The sequence below is a fragment of the Trachypithecus francoisi genome, unplaced genomic scaffold, assembly GCF_009764315.1.
Source record: "Trachypithecus francoisi isolate TF-2019V2 unplaced genomic scaffold, Tfra_2.0 Lachesis_group18, whole genome shotgun sequence".
NCBI classification, from domain to species: domain Eukaryota; kingdom Metazoa; phylum Chordata; class Mammalia; order Primates; family Cercopithecidae; genus Trachypithecus; species Trachypithecus francoisi.
The window spans coordinates 19,348,418-19,362,751 of NW_022681463.1; the positions used below are offsets into that span (position 1 = coordinate 19,348,418).

Below are 14,334 nucleotides of genomic sequence, written 5' to 3' on the forward strand. Positions count from 1 at the left end.
ATAACAGTTTAATAAGCTGTTTTGTTAAATAAGCTTTTATATCTCAGATGATATAGATTATTTTATAGACATACTAGTGATGTAAATAATGACATTCCTAAAATAATACTATTTGTACTAATACATTCACATACTATTCAATTTGCCCTTTTAAATTCTACCATTCAATAGTTTTTAGCATATTTTTAGAATGCCACCACTCTTAGCACAGTTCATTTTAGAAAATTCTCATCATCCCCAAAAGAAACTAACATCCTCATTAGCGGTCACTCCTCATTTCCCAACTCCTCAGTTGTAGGCAACCACCAATCTACTTTCTGTTTTTAAAATAACAACTAAAAGGATATTTACAGGCCACTCTCACCAGTATAACTTACTTATAACATACAAATAATATTTTATATTTCATCTGGATTATAGTTTACAGGGTCCTTTCATATAAACTATCTTATTTAAGTGCCAGTTACCACACAGCTAATAAGTGAAGATTTTGGTCCAAGTTAAATTCTTTATACTGTACCATATGGTATCTGGGTAAACTTTATATACACTTAACAGAATATTGAATATTACATTTTAAAATTAGAGCAGAATGTGCAAGACCCAGTCTATTAAGTTTTATAACTTCTGCTATTCTTTTCCTACCTAATGCAAATGTTCTGTCAACTAAGCCCTGTACCATTAGAAAATCAATATATCAATGGAAAAAATCATTCAGCAGAATGAGATTCAAGACCATTGTTATGATAGATTTACTGTAAAGAATCTACCTCTTTGAACTGATAGAATCTATTCTCCCTGGACCCTTCTGGTGTAGTTTCCTGTTTAATGTCTCATCTAGTCCTCATGCTTGGGCCTCTTTTTATTATATCGCAGCCCTTGTGCCTGTTCTTCCACTTGACATCATGATAACACTAAACTCAGGCAGTAGGTTCAAAGTCATTCTCAATAAGGTTACTGAGATCATCTTTCTAAAATGAAAATCTGATTTTGGCGTTGTGTCAGATCAGCCAGCCTTTATCACTTGTACATCCCTGATCGAATAATGGTCTTACAGTAGTCCCCATAGGAAAATGTTGGCACACACAAACTAAAAAAGTTTAATAAAGGGACTTTTTACAGAGATAGGCCTGATTGAGGGAAACTAACAAGGAATGGATTCTTCTATTCCAGTATTAGCAACTAGAGGGAAACATTTTCTAACCCTAATCTTGAGGGAGCAAGAGGAAGGAGTGGTTACCAAAACCTGGAGAGTGTGTGGAGATAGCTGCTTGACACAGCAGTAGTCCCCCGAGGGACTGCCCTCTGTGACTCAAGAAGGAGGGATCTGGGTAGTAACTATCCAATTCTTATTCTTTTCTTGCTTACTGATCCCATATTAGTGACTTGGATTGGCTGAATCTAACCAGAAATCTGAGGGCAAGGGAGCTTATTGATGTAGTTCAGATAAGCCTGCCTTTTGGGGGCCCGGAGCAGGAAAGAATAGATGCGGAGGGCAAACAAAGTATGCAGTCCTCTTATCTGAGAAAGTTCTGTTTTTCCAAGGCAAATACTTCTGGAAAGACTTGAGTGTAAGAAGGGGTTGATAGGACTAGCTAGCCAAGTCATTTGCATCATTAAGGACTGATTTCATGCACATCCATTAAATGTATTAAGTTTAAACCCCTTAGCATGGTTTGTAAAGCTCTTCTCTAAGTTCCAATAGAGCTTATATTCCCAAATCCATAATTTCAGATAGTCTCTTTCTAGTATCCTCAATTATTTTTAGTTTTTTTAATGTCTCTATTTTAGCACTTTTAAAAAATTATAATTATGTTTTAAGCCTCCTTCAAAATGTTCTCTAAGGGGCCCTTGCTTAATTTAGAAGATTGTAAGTGATGGGGTGTTTTTAAAGGCCTTTAAGCAGAGTATGCATAGTCAGCTTACTTCTAGTTGACTCCCTAATGTCTGTGTAAGATGTATTTGAATGTACTTAAAGCAAGAAATCTAGTTAGACATTACTGAAATAGTGGTAGAAGACATATAGATATTTAGAAGGTGAAAAGGAGTCAAAGGTAATTGTAGAATTTCTAGTTTGAGCCTGAGTAGAGAGAATATATAAAACATGTAACCTGGCTTTGGGGCTGAATATGGGACTCAGAAATAATGAGACTAGTGTTGAAAGGTTGATTTAAAGTCATTGTAAGATATCCAAATGGTTAGGTTCAGTGGTGGGGTGAGTATCCTGTCCTTAAGCTAAACAGAGGATTTCAAAAGTTGAAAATCTTAGCAAAATCAGTGCAACAGGGAGAGTGTCCTGGTATTCATCCACATATAGAAAGTAAAACTCCTAAGGAAGACATGATGGAATGATGAGAAATGGAGAGCACATTATACAAGCTGAAGGAAATAGATTCTTAAGAGAAAATGACCAGTACTTTTTATTTTCATGAAATGATCCTATTGCAAAAAGAACCTAGTAAGTAAGATAAATACTAAAAATGTGATTGTGTTTGGCAATCAGGAGATACTAGTGAGCACTGACAGTAGTTTCACTGCAGTACTGGGGCCTGGAAACATGTTCAGGTTGAGGATATTCTGTTTAAAGTTACTCAGCTAGTTTTAGATAGAACTAGAATTTGAAGCATGGAGTGTTGGTCCATTTTCACACTGCTGATAAAGATATACTCAAGACTGGTAATTTATAAAGAAAAAGAAGTTTAATGTACTCCCAGTTCCACATGGCCAGGGAGGCATAACAATCATGGCAGAAGGTGAAAGGCATGCCTTACATGGCAGCAGGCAAGAGAGAATGAGATCCAAGTGAAAAGGGAGACCCTTTGAAAAACCATCAGATCTTGTGAGACTTATTCACTACCATGAGAACAATATTGGGGAAACTGCCCCCCCCCCGCTGACCAATGATTCAGTTATCTCCCGCTGACTGGGTCTGTCCCACAACATGTGGGAATTATGGGAGCCACAATTTAAGATGAGACTTGGGTGAAGACACAGCCATACCATATCATTCTGCCCCTGATCCCTCCCAAATCTCATGTCCTCACATTTCAAAACCAATCATGCTTTCCCTACAGTCACCCAAAGTCTTAAATCATTTCAGCATTAACTCAAAACTCCACATTAAGTCAAAGTCTCACCTGAGACAAGGCAAGTCCCTTCCACCTATGAGCCTGTATAATCAAAAGCAAGTTAGTTACTTCCTAGACACACTGGGGGTACAGGCATTGGATAAATATAGCCATTTATCTCCCATTCCAGATGGGAGAAATTGGCCAAAATTTAAGGGCTAATGGCCCCGTGCAAGTCTGAAATCCAGCAGGGCAGTCAAATCTTAAAGCTCCTAAATGATCTCCTTTGATTCCATGCCTCACATCTAGGTCATGCTGATGCAAGAGGTAGGTTCCCATGGTCTTGGGCAGCTCTGTCCCATGGCTTTGCAGGGTACAACCTCTCTCCTAGCTGTTTTGACAGGCTGGCATTGAGTGTCTGTGGCTTTTCCAGGCACAGGGTGCAAGCTGTCAGTGGATCTATCATTCTGGGATCTGGAGGATGGTGGCCGTCTTCTCACAGTTCCACTAAGCAGTGCCCTAGTGGGGACCCTGTGTGGGTGCGCTCACCCCCCATTTGCCTTCCTCACTGCCCTAGCAGAGGTTCTCCATGAGGGCCCCACCCCTGTAGCAAACTTTTATCTGGACATCCAGGCATTTCCATACATCCTCTGACATCCAGGCACACATTCCCAAACCCCAATTCTTGATTTCTGTACTTCCACAGGCTCAACACCACGTGGAAGCTACCAAGGCTTGGAGCTTGCACCCTCTGAAGCTACAGCCCAAGCTGTACCTTGGCCCCTTTTAGACATGGCTGGAGCAGCTGGGACACAGGACACCAAGTCCCTAGGTTTCACACAGCAGGAGGTACCTTGGACCGGTCCACGAATTGATTTTTTTCTCCTAGGCCTCCAGGCCTTTGATGGGAGGGACTGATGTGAAGGTCTCTGACATGCCCTGGAGATACTTTCCCCAGTGTCTTTGTGATTAACATTTGGCTTCTCATTATCTATGCAAATTTTTGCAGCTGGCTTGAATTTCTCCTCAGAAAATGGGTTTGTCTTTTCTATGGCATTGGCAGGTTGCAAATTTTCTGAACTTTTATGTTGTTTCCCTTATAAAGCGGAATACTTTTAACAGCACCCATGTCACCTCTTGAATGCTTTGCTGCATAGAAATTTCTTTCACCAGATACTGTAAATCGTTGCCCTCAAGTTCAAAACAGATCTCTAGGGCAGGGGCAAAATGCCACCAGTCTCTTTGCTAAAACGTAGCATGAGTCACCTTTACTCCAGTTTCCAACAAGTTCCTTATCTCCATCTGAGACCACCTCAGCATGGATTTCATTGTCCATATCATTACGAGCATTTTGGTCAAAGCCGTTCAGAAGTCTCTAGGAAGTTCCAAACTTTCCTACATCTTCCTGTCTTCTTCTGAGCCCTCCAGACTGTTCTAACCTCTGCCTGTTACCCAGTTCCAAAGTTGCTTCCACATTTTCTGGTATCTACTAATACCAAGTTACTGTACAGTTCTACAGTTTAAGACTCACAGTTCTATGTGGCTGGGGAGACTTTACAAAAGAAGGCAAAAGGCACATCTTACATGGTGATAGGCAAGACAGAATGACAGCTAAGTGAAAAGGGAAACCCCTTATAAAACCGTCAGATCTCGTGAGACTTATTCACTACCATGAGAACAGTACTGGGGAAACTGCCCCCATGATTCATTTATCTCCCACTGGATCCCTCCCACAACACATAGGAATTATGGGAGCTACACTTCAAGATGAGAGTTGGGTGAGTACATAGCCAAACCATATCATCTGGTCTGTGAGACTCTACCATTCCATGTGAGGATATCTTAGGATCATTCCTCTATAGGCTTTGACTTGTCATTGCACACTGAGAACTCAGGAATAAAACTAGTCTTTCTGTGTTAAACTAGTTAGTAGTAGTAGTTGGTAAACTAGGATTCCACCTTTAGTGAAATATTAAGGAGAAACAATCTGCCTCACTATTAGGTAATGAAAGAATTTAGTTTTAAATCTTTTCTGACTCTTGACAAAGTAGTAATACTAAGATTAATTCTTCTGACATGTTTGAAACTAACCACAGTTAGCAATACACATTTTTCTTTCTGTAGAACTGTTACATCAGATAAAATAATACTAAGTTTAGGATTTTATTTCATCATAAAGGTAAAACAATGTTGAGAGAGACAGTGAATGTTTCTGTTTACTGAGTTAAACACAGTTAGGCTTTCTTTTTTTTTTTTTTTTTTTTTTTTTTTGAGACGGAGTCTTGCTCTGCCGCCCAGGCTGGAGTGCAGTGGCTGGATCTCAGCTCACTGCAAGCTCCGCCTCCCGGGTTTACGCCATTCTCCTGCCTCAGCCTCCCGAGTAGCTGGGACTACAGGCGCCTGCCTCGTCGCCCGGCTAGTTTTTTGTGTTTTTTAGTAGAGACGGGGTTTCACCATATTAGCCAGGATGGTCTCGATCTCCTGACCTCGTGATCCGCCCGTCTCAGCCTCCCAAAGTGCTGGGATGACAGGCTTGAGCCACCGCGCCCGGCCCAGTCAGGCTTTCTTAAAGGTCTTTTCAGAATTGGCTCTTTAAAGCTCTTTTTATTCCTCTTCATTATTCTTTTGACTTTTTGTCATGTTTCTTTTAAGTATAGAAAAAGCTTTGCGAGAGCATTTCTCTTCATATATCTCTCTCTTGAAATTATACTGTAATTTGTGAAAATAATAGGTATTAATCATTCATAAAAGTATAAAGCTTATATTATTTGGAAATAAGTGATAACTTTACATTTAAAACTTCTTAAAAATGCAGATGTAACAGTATTAACATGTTTGTATACTAATATTTGGCAAGAAGAATTAAGTCAATTATTTCAATTTCATGGAAATGTCTGTAAAGGTCTAATATTATGCTAGATTCCTTAATAATATTTTTCCTTCCAGATCTTAGTTTTCAAGCAGCTTCTCAAATAATGTCCACTCCAGTTTATGATGCCATTAAATTAATGAAAGACATTTCACAGAACTTCCCCATAAAAGCCAGGTATGTTGAAGTTCATTGGTTTCATTGTAGCCAGAACTCTTTCTATTAAATAAGTTTTATGAAAATAGCTGATTTCATTTAACATGAAGGTGTCAGTTAATTCTAGTATACATAGCTTTTGTGAAATCAGGGCCTCTTTTCATTATGTATTTTTTTTTTTTATTAGAGCAAAATACTGACTTGTGCGTGCATCTGTGTATGCACTGTAAAGAAGAACTCTTGTTAGAGGCAAGTAGGAAAAAAATTCCTAAAAATTTTTCTAAAATCATACATAGTAATCTAAGGAAAAACTTGTTTAAGCAATAAATAATGAAGGAGTGTTTTTTTTCCCCTTATGGAGGATGATGAAAAGTATTATTGTAAGTAGGAGATCTATGCCCAAAGTACTGCCAAATCATATTCTTACCCTTTCAGAGTCCAAATGATTGATAATGTCTTAATTGCATGGCTTAATTGCATGGAATTTTGTGTGGAGTACTTTTTTGCCAAGAGGATGTCTAGTTGAACTGCTTCCATGAATACTGATGTTACGTTAAACATATATTCCATTTCAATAGGAAATATATTTGCATAGCTTAAAGAGACCAGTGCATGCAATGCAAGTTACAATGTATTATGAGAATTTGCTATATAACACAACTTTGATGCAATTGTATTCTGGTTAGGAATGACAGAGTATGAAATTAGCAACAAGTAAAATATGAGTTAGCTTATACTAAAGAGATAAAATATGTGACAAGTCGCAGTGCATGTGCAACAACAGTGTTTTATTGAGAGGAACTGGAGAGCAGTCTACTAGCTTAGCATACCTTCCTAAGCATAGAATGATTGCTATGCCTCTTATTGTCTCAAACACTATTTTGTACATTTATTCATAGTACAAATTACAGAATCTTCAATATATGTATTCTTTAATTTTGAAAGTAAATAAATAGTACATGGTCGGCTACAAGATACCAAGAATTTTTTGGTGGGTACCTTGAAATAGAGGAGTTTGTCTCCTTATTTACAGATTAAGAATGAATGTATTGATATGTCTCTTTCAGTCAACTTTAAACAGTCAAGAATTTGAGAAGTCAGCATTGATAGAATAAAACATGAAATATATATGGGTGTGTATAAATGTCATATATGTTTAGCCATAATACTTTTAATTAATGGTCATTATAAAAATTATTAGATCAAAAGAAATAAAATAAAATAACTTTAGTCTTGATCAGACAGTTGATTAGCTCTGTTGATGTTAAGTCAGTATAACTGTTCAGAGGTTCTGATGCAAAACTCTGCTGTTAATCTGTGATTAAGAAAAAATTATAAAATATGCTAACATTGCATAATGGCTAAATTATAGGCTTGAGCATATCTCCAAAACCACTTGGTAGACAATCTGTAAATGTATCTTGAAATGAAATAGTTGCTAAATAAATGAAAACTTTGCCTTATTAAATTTGTAATTGTAATTTATCTCAGTGCTGCCAAACTTTAGGAAGTAATACATACTTACTGTGGGCTGTTTCAAGGTACACCTTTCTACTTGAGTTTTCCTTAAAGCAGAACTTTGCATTAACAATCTTTTAATGTTTTAATTCTATTTATAAAATTGACAGATATATAGCTAGCCATGTTTAGGAATTATCAAGTTGAATACAGTCCATAGGAACTGTATTTTAAACATTTCTGCTATCTTTATAAGTGAATTATAAACTCTTCAAGAGTGAATAGGCTGGGTGCAATGACTTGCATCTCTAATTTCAGCACTTTTGGGAGGTTGCGGTAGGAGGTTCACTTGAGGCCAGGAGTTTTAGACCAACCTGGGCAACATAGCAAGACTCCATCTCTAGAAGAAAATTTAAAAATAGCTGGGTGTGGTGATGTGTACCTGTTGTCCTAGCCAGTTGAGAGGTTGAGGCGGGAGAATCACCTGAGCCCAGGAATCTGAGGCTGCAGTGAGCTGTGATCATGCCACTGCAGTCCTGCCTGGGTAGAAGAGTGAGACTCTGTCTCTAAAAAATTTTTTTTAATAAAAAAATTGAAAAATTTGAAAACAGTGAATAATGTAAAGCCATGATTTCAGTTTTTTTAGAACATTTCTACTCTGGTAAGATCCCAGATTAACTAAAATTCTTCATGTACATATATTCATGTACATGTACATTGGTAATTTCATTAAAAATTTCTTTATTGGACAAAACAACACAAAGCAGCTTTTTCACTCAAAAAATAAGTCATAGTAAATGATGACAAGCCATACTGCATACAGCTAGTACACAGGAAATTTTGAGAGCCTCCATTCCACTTGAACCAAATCCTTTTGTCAAATGATAGTTAATTAGACCATATGGAAATGTATACTTTTCAGTCACCAAGCATTTGGAGTTTTTAGCTTCCTATCCAGAGTATTAGATTACATTGAATTATATAGATAAGGTCTAAACAATTAAGGAAGGATCAATTATATTAGTATTCATTTTTCCAGATCTCTAACCAGAATTGCTGTAAATCAACATATGAGAGAAGAAATACAGGAAAATCAAAAGGTTTGTTTGAATTCATTTTTAAAAACATTTACCCAACTAATATCACTGTTTCTGACTTTGGATCTTCAATATTCATACCAAAAAGGAAATAGTAATTTGTGCTTTTTTGATTATTAAAACAGTCTAGGTTCTTCCATTTTTATACTCCACTATATTAGCATTTAATCAGCCAGTCTTTCCTGACGTATCTTCTACTTATTTCACAGTATATTCTAGAATTTCTTCCAAGGTAGTATGGTTTTCTTCATAGGATAAAGAATAAAGGCTGTGAGTTAATTATTCTGTTTCTTGTCATTAGTTTTGTTTAAAAGCTTGTGAAGACTGAGTCAGTGTTAGACCATTGGAGCGTTACTAGAATCCTATAGCAGATAAAGTACAGTTTATCACTGGTTTGATAAGATTGTGCCAGTGGTCTCTGTAATTATCCAGAGAACCCAAATAATTCTAGTTAATACTTGTAAAGTGCTTACACCATGCCTGGCTTTATTACATAGGACTGATTTGGCTTTAAGTAGTATCATACCAGACTCACAAGGCCCTAAATAGTAGGAGTTCATTTTTCTCACTTCTTATCTGTATTTAAAGCCAAAAGAGGCAGGAAGGATGGTACCAACCACATTCATCCTCACTAAAGCCTTCTTGGAACATTTTACTGGTTTCTGTCTCATTGGTGAGGATTTTGTCATGTGGCCATCTTAGGCTGCGAGGGAAGCTAGAAAAGCTAGTGTTTACTTTTCTAGTAACAAAGCAAAGGAGAAGTGGCTTGGGTATGGTGCTAACTTAGCCCAACCAGCAGTGCCCACCATATTGAGACAGAGTGAGCTGTCAACAAATGTCAGCTGTTTTGATGATGACAACTACAGTGATGAAAAAGATGAAGAAAAAGATGCATAGTTCATTGGAGAACAGGTATTAGGAACCACAACACATTATTCCTACCTGGGACATTCTTGGTTTCATTGACCACCTTACAAATTGCTGTGTATCCTTCAAAACGGATTTGTGGTATTGGTCCGTTCTATGATGTTCCTAATTGCTCTTACCATTCTTCATGCAGAATGGATTGTTTTCTGACACACAAAAGAGTGGATTTGGGAGCAGAGGCTTAATATGCAAAAGAAAGAAAGGAGAACAGCTCTCTCTCTCTCTTGTGAGAGAGAGGGGCACCTGAATGGGAATTCAGACTGGCTACAGAGTGCACTGGATTTTACAAATAGGCTTGAGGAGGCAGTGTCTGATTTACATAGGGCCAACAAATTGGTTGGACCAGGTGTGATGTTTTACATAATGCACAGGGAAGGCTGACCACTCCACCCTATTATGCAAATAGACTTTCCACTTGGCTGCTGCCATGTTGTCTGCTTCTCGCTGTACATGTGGGCTGGAAAGAAGGGAAGATGGAGCTGCTGTTTTGAACATGCCGGGTCCCAGGTAGCCTTTTCCTGCTAGGACAGTGCCAGCATTTACCTATGCAAGCTTCTAGCTTTCTTGCCTATGTCTGCAGCTCAATTTTACAGGCTGTTCTTTGTTAAAAAATAAAATGATTTGGGGGCTGCTTTTCATTAAAAGGAAAACCTTGCCGAGGACTCACTATCTGCCTAAATAATTTCTTCCTAACTGCTATATCAGAACCATGCTGACAACCTGACTATGCCAGCTTACTCAGGGCCACTATGGCCACTGCTGCCATCACCTTTTCTACCTGTCAACCATTTGGAATTGGCAGTGAAAGAGTTTTGAAATGAGCTTTGACTGCAGAGCAAGAAATCTTGAACTTAGTAAGCTGAGTAATCATGACACTGCAGATAGTCTTCTTGATCACCTACTTCTTTCAGAGAACACTGGTAAGAGAAAGACAAGGATGATAATGTCTTTCATTTAACTTATCTAGGGTAAATGGGTATTTGGACTAGCAGTCCATGTTACCCACTAGCTCATGGAATGTGGGAGAAGTAATTAAACAAACTGGAGTTCCAACCTTGGGGAAGAGGGTGGTTGTGATGAGAAGGTAAAAAAGTCTTGGACTGTTCATTGCAATTGCATTGCACATGGATTGGACACGAGAAAGCCGTGGAAGTGTGTTACTGTTATAGCATCTCATGCATACAAACCAAAAAGTACATTTCCTGCAAAACATGTAAACAAAATGTTCACCGAAAAAAGAAAAAAATAATAATGCTCTTCTTTTTTTTCTCATGCTGCAGTTTATTTAAATGCCAGGTCAATTGCTCCAGTGTAAATTACACTTTTAAGGATTTACTTAAGAAATTTGAAGGATTTTCCTCTGGGTCTGGGACTAAACTAAAACAAAAGTGTCTTAAGCATAATTGTTGTCACTCCTGGGGTTCTGCAGAGCTCCTGGCTTTGCTTAAGGAGATAAAAAGGATATGACCTTCAAGCAGAGGAGATAAGAAACACTTAAAAAAAAAAAAAAATCCTGGCCCCAAATATAAAAGGAAACAGGAATAATCTTTTTGAGATGGAGTCTTGCTCTGTCACCCAGGCTGGAGTGCAGTGGCGTGATCTTGGCTCACTGCAGCCTCTGCCTCCCGAGTTCCAGCAATTCTCCTGCCTGGGATTTTAGCTGGGATTACAGGTGCACGCCACCACACCCGGCTAATTTTTGTATTTTTAGTAGACACGGGGTTTCACTATGTTGGCCAGGCTGGTCATGAACTCCTCACCTCAGGTGATCTGCCCGCCTTGGCCTCCCAAGAATCTTGATTCCAAAGCGACACCCAGCTCTGAAGAGCACACACTATGGATGCCGGGCTGCTCCATCTTCCCACTAGAGGGCGCCAAGGCTTTAGTTAAAAGCCAAGCCAAACTCAAACCATCTTCTTCGATCAGTTGTTTGTTTTAATTTCAGTAGGTTTTTTGGGAACAGATGGTGTTTAGTTACATCAATAAGTTATTTACTGGTGATTTCTGAGATTTTGGTGCACCCATCACCTGAACAGTGTACCCTGTACCCAGTGTGTAGTCTTTGATCCCTTGCCACCCCCTACCCTTTCCCCCGAGTCCCCAAAGTCCAATGTATCATTCTGATGCCTTTGCATCCTCCTTGCTTAGCTCCCACATATAAGTGAGAACATATGTTTGGTTTTCCATTCCTGAGTTACTTCACTTAGAATAATAGTCTTCAATTCCATTCAGGTTGTGCAAATAACATTATTTCATTCCTTTTTATGGCTGAGTAGTATTCCTATTCTGTGGTATATATAGGGCATATTGACTGATTACATATTTTTGCAATTGCATATTGTTCTGCTATAAACATGTGTGTGCAAGTATCTTTTTCATGTAATGACTTTTTTTTCCCCCTCTGGGCAGATACCTAGTAGTGGGATTGCTGGATCAAATGGTAGATCTACTTTTAGGATATCCACACTGTTTTCCATAGTGGTTGTACTAGTTTACATTCTCACCAACTTTGGGAAAGTGTTCCCTTTTCACCACATCCGTGCCAGCATCTATTATATTTTCATTTTTTAAAAATTATGCCCATTCTTGTAGGAGTTAGGTGGTATTGCATTGTGGTTTTGATTTGCATTTCTCTGATCATTAGTGATGTTGAGCATTTTTCCAAATGCTTGTTGGCCATTTGTAGATCTTTTGAGAATTGTCTAATTCGTGTCCTTAGCCCACTTTTTGATGGGTTTTTTTTTCTTGCTGATTTGAGTTCTTTATAGATTCTGGATATTAGTCCGTTTTCGGATGTGTAGATTGTGAAGATTTTCTCCCACTCTGGGCTGTCTGTGAACTCTGCTGTGCTTTTTAATTTAAGGTCTTTAAATATATAATAACAGCCTTTCCTTACTCATAATAAGAAAAATACAGATCAGAATTAAACTGAGAAAGATTCGTTTCAGAAAGGTGGCAGGGCATTCTGTGAGCAAGTCGGTGTTTTGTTTTTTTTTTTTTTTTATAAGAGACCAGGGGAAATAAGAATATGTATTTACCTATTGTAGTTTTTGCATGAAGAAATACTAGAGGATGAAAAAGAAACTTTGGGGGAAAATTTTTGCCTATAAGAGCCAGGGATGAAACGAGCGAAGGGTGCCGGGATTGGCATAATTCTTCTGGTGTAGCTTTTTATAGTTTTTGACTTGGGACTCAGGCAAAGATTATTAAAAAAATATGACTATGTTCAAGTTGTATAACTGAATTGGAGTTTGGTTTTATTTAGGAGACAACTGCTTTAACTCCAGAGTACAGCAAATTTCCTTTGGAAGTTCATAATTATTGTTAATTTGCTGTGAGTGGCCATAATCTGCTTTTGGTGATTTTAAATTGTCAACCCAACATATGTCTTTGCTGTTTACTGCAAGAACTGTTAAACTATAGGCTGTGACATTTTTTATTTGCTTCAAAATAAAATGAGGATTTGATCAGGTGGTCAGGTAACTTTTTTTGATTCGGCAGAGTGGAACAAATAATTTCAATTACATAATTGCTTAATGAACCAAATGCAGATACTTGAATTAACTAAAATGCAGATATTAAAATAAAGGATTGCACCATACCCAAATAAAAGTTCATGTTGCTTCTAATTATTTCTAACTACTTTGTGTGAAAACTTTGTTACAGAGTTCTGGAGACATTACCTAGATGAGAACATCATCTCCAAAACTACATCTGTAAATCATATTTTTAGAGTCTTATTCTGTGTTATTCCTTATTCTAAAAATTACAACCTTTCTATTAAGATTTTTATCTGATTTGACTTCAAATTTTAATTGTAAAGAATGAAACTAGACCCCCATCTCACACCATTTACAAAAATCAAATTAATAGGGGTTAAAGACTTAAATGTGAGACCTGAAGCTATGAAACTACTAGAAGAAAACATTGGGGAAAGGCTTTAGGACATTGGTCTGTGCAAAGATTTCTTGAGTAAGACCTGAAAAGCACAGGCAACCAAAGCAGTTTGGACAAATGGGATCATATCAAGATAAAAATGTTCTGTACAGAGAAGGATGCAGTCAACAAAGTGAAGAGAAAATCTACAGAATGGGACAGAGTATTTTCAGATTATGCAATAGTCAAGGGATTAATAACCAGAATATATAAGGAGCTCAAAAAATAGCAAAACAATGAATAATTTTAAATTGGCAAAAAATTTGAATAGACATTTCTCAAAAGAAGGCATACAGATGGCCAACAGTGATGCTCAACATCACTAATCATCAGGGAAATGCAAATCAAAACCACAATGAGATAGTGTCTCACCCATTAAAATGGCTTTTATCTTTTTCATAGGTTTGCTCTTTTTTAAATTAAAATTTTAATTTTACTTTAAGTTCTGGGATACGTGTGCAGAACATGTGGGTTTGTTATATAGGTATTTGTGTGCCATGGTAGTTTGCTGCCCCTATCAACCCGTCATCTAGGTTTTGAGCCCTGCATTCATTAGGTATTTGTCCTAATCTCTCTCTCCCCTTGCCCCCCACCCCCTGACAGGCCACACATGTCCATGTGTTCTCATTGTGCAACTCCCACTTTTAGGTGAGAACATGTGGTGTTTCGCTTTCTGTTCCTATGTTAGTTTGATGAGAATGATGACTTCTAGCTTCATCCATGTCCCTGCAAAGGACGTGAACTTTTTTCTATGACTGTATGGTATTCCATGGTGTACATGTGTCACATTTTCTTCATCCAGTCTATCATTGATGAGCATTTG

At 37.7% G+C, this 14,334-nt stretch overlaps 1 protein-coding gene across 1 annotated transcript in view; it reads left to right on the forward strand.

The window, feature by feature from the left end:
- UGGT2 (UDP-glucose glycoprotein glucosyltransferase 2) overlaps positions 1 to 14,334 on the forward strand; it is a 244,048-nt gene that overhangs the window by 60,443 nt on the left and 169,271 nt on the right. Inside the window, exons 9-10 of the mRNA XM_033177411.1 lie at positions 6,015 to 6,114; positions 8,591 to 8,651. Coding sequence (XP_033033302.1) covers positions 6,015 to 6,114; positions 8,591 to 8,651 — 161 coding nt within the window. The remainder of the gene's footprint in view (positions 1 to 6,014; positions 6,115 to 8,590; positions 8,652 to 14,334) is intronic.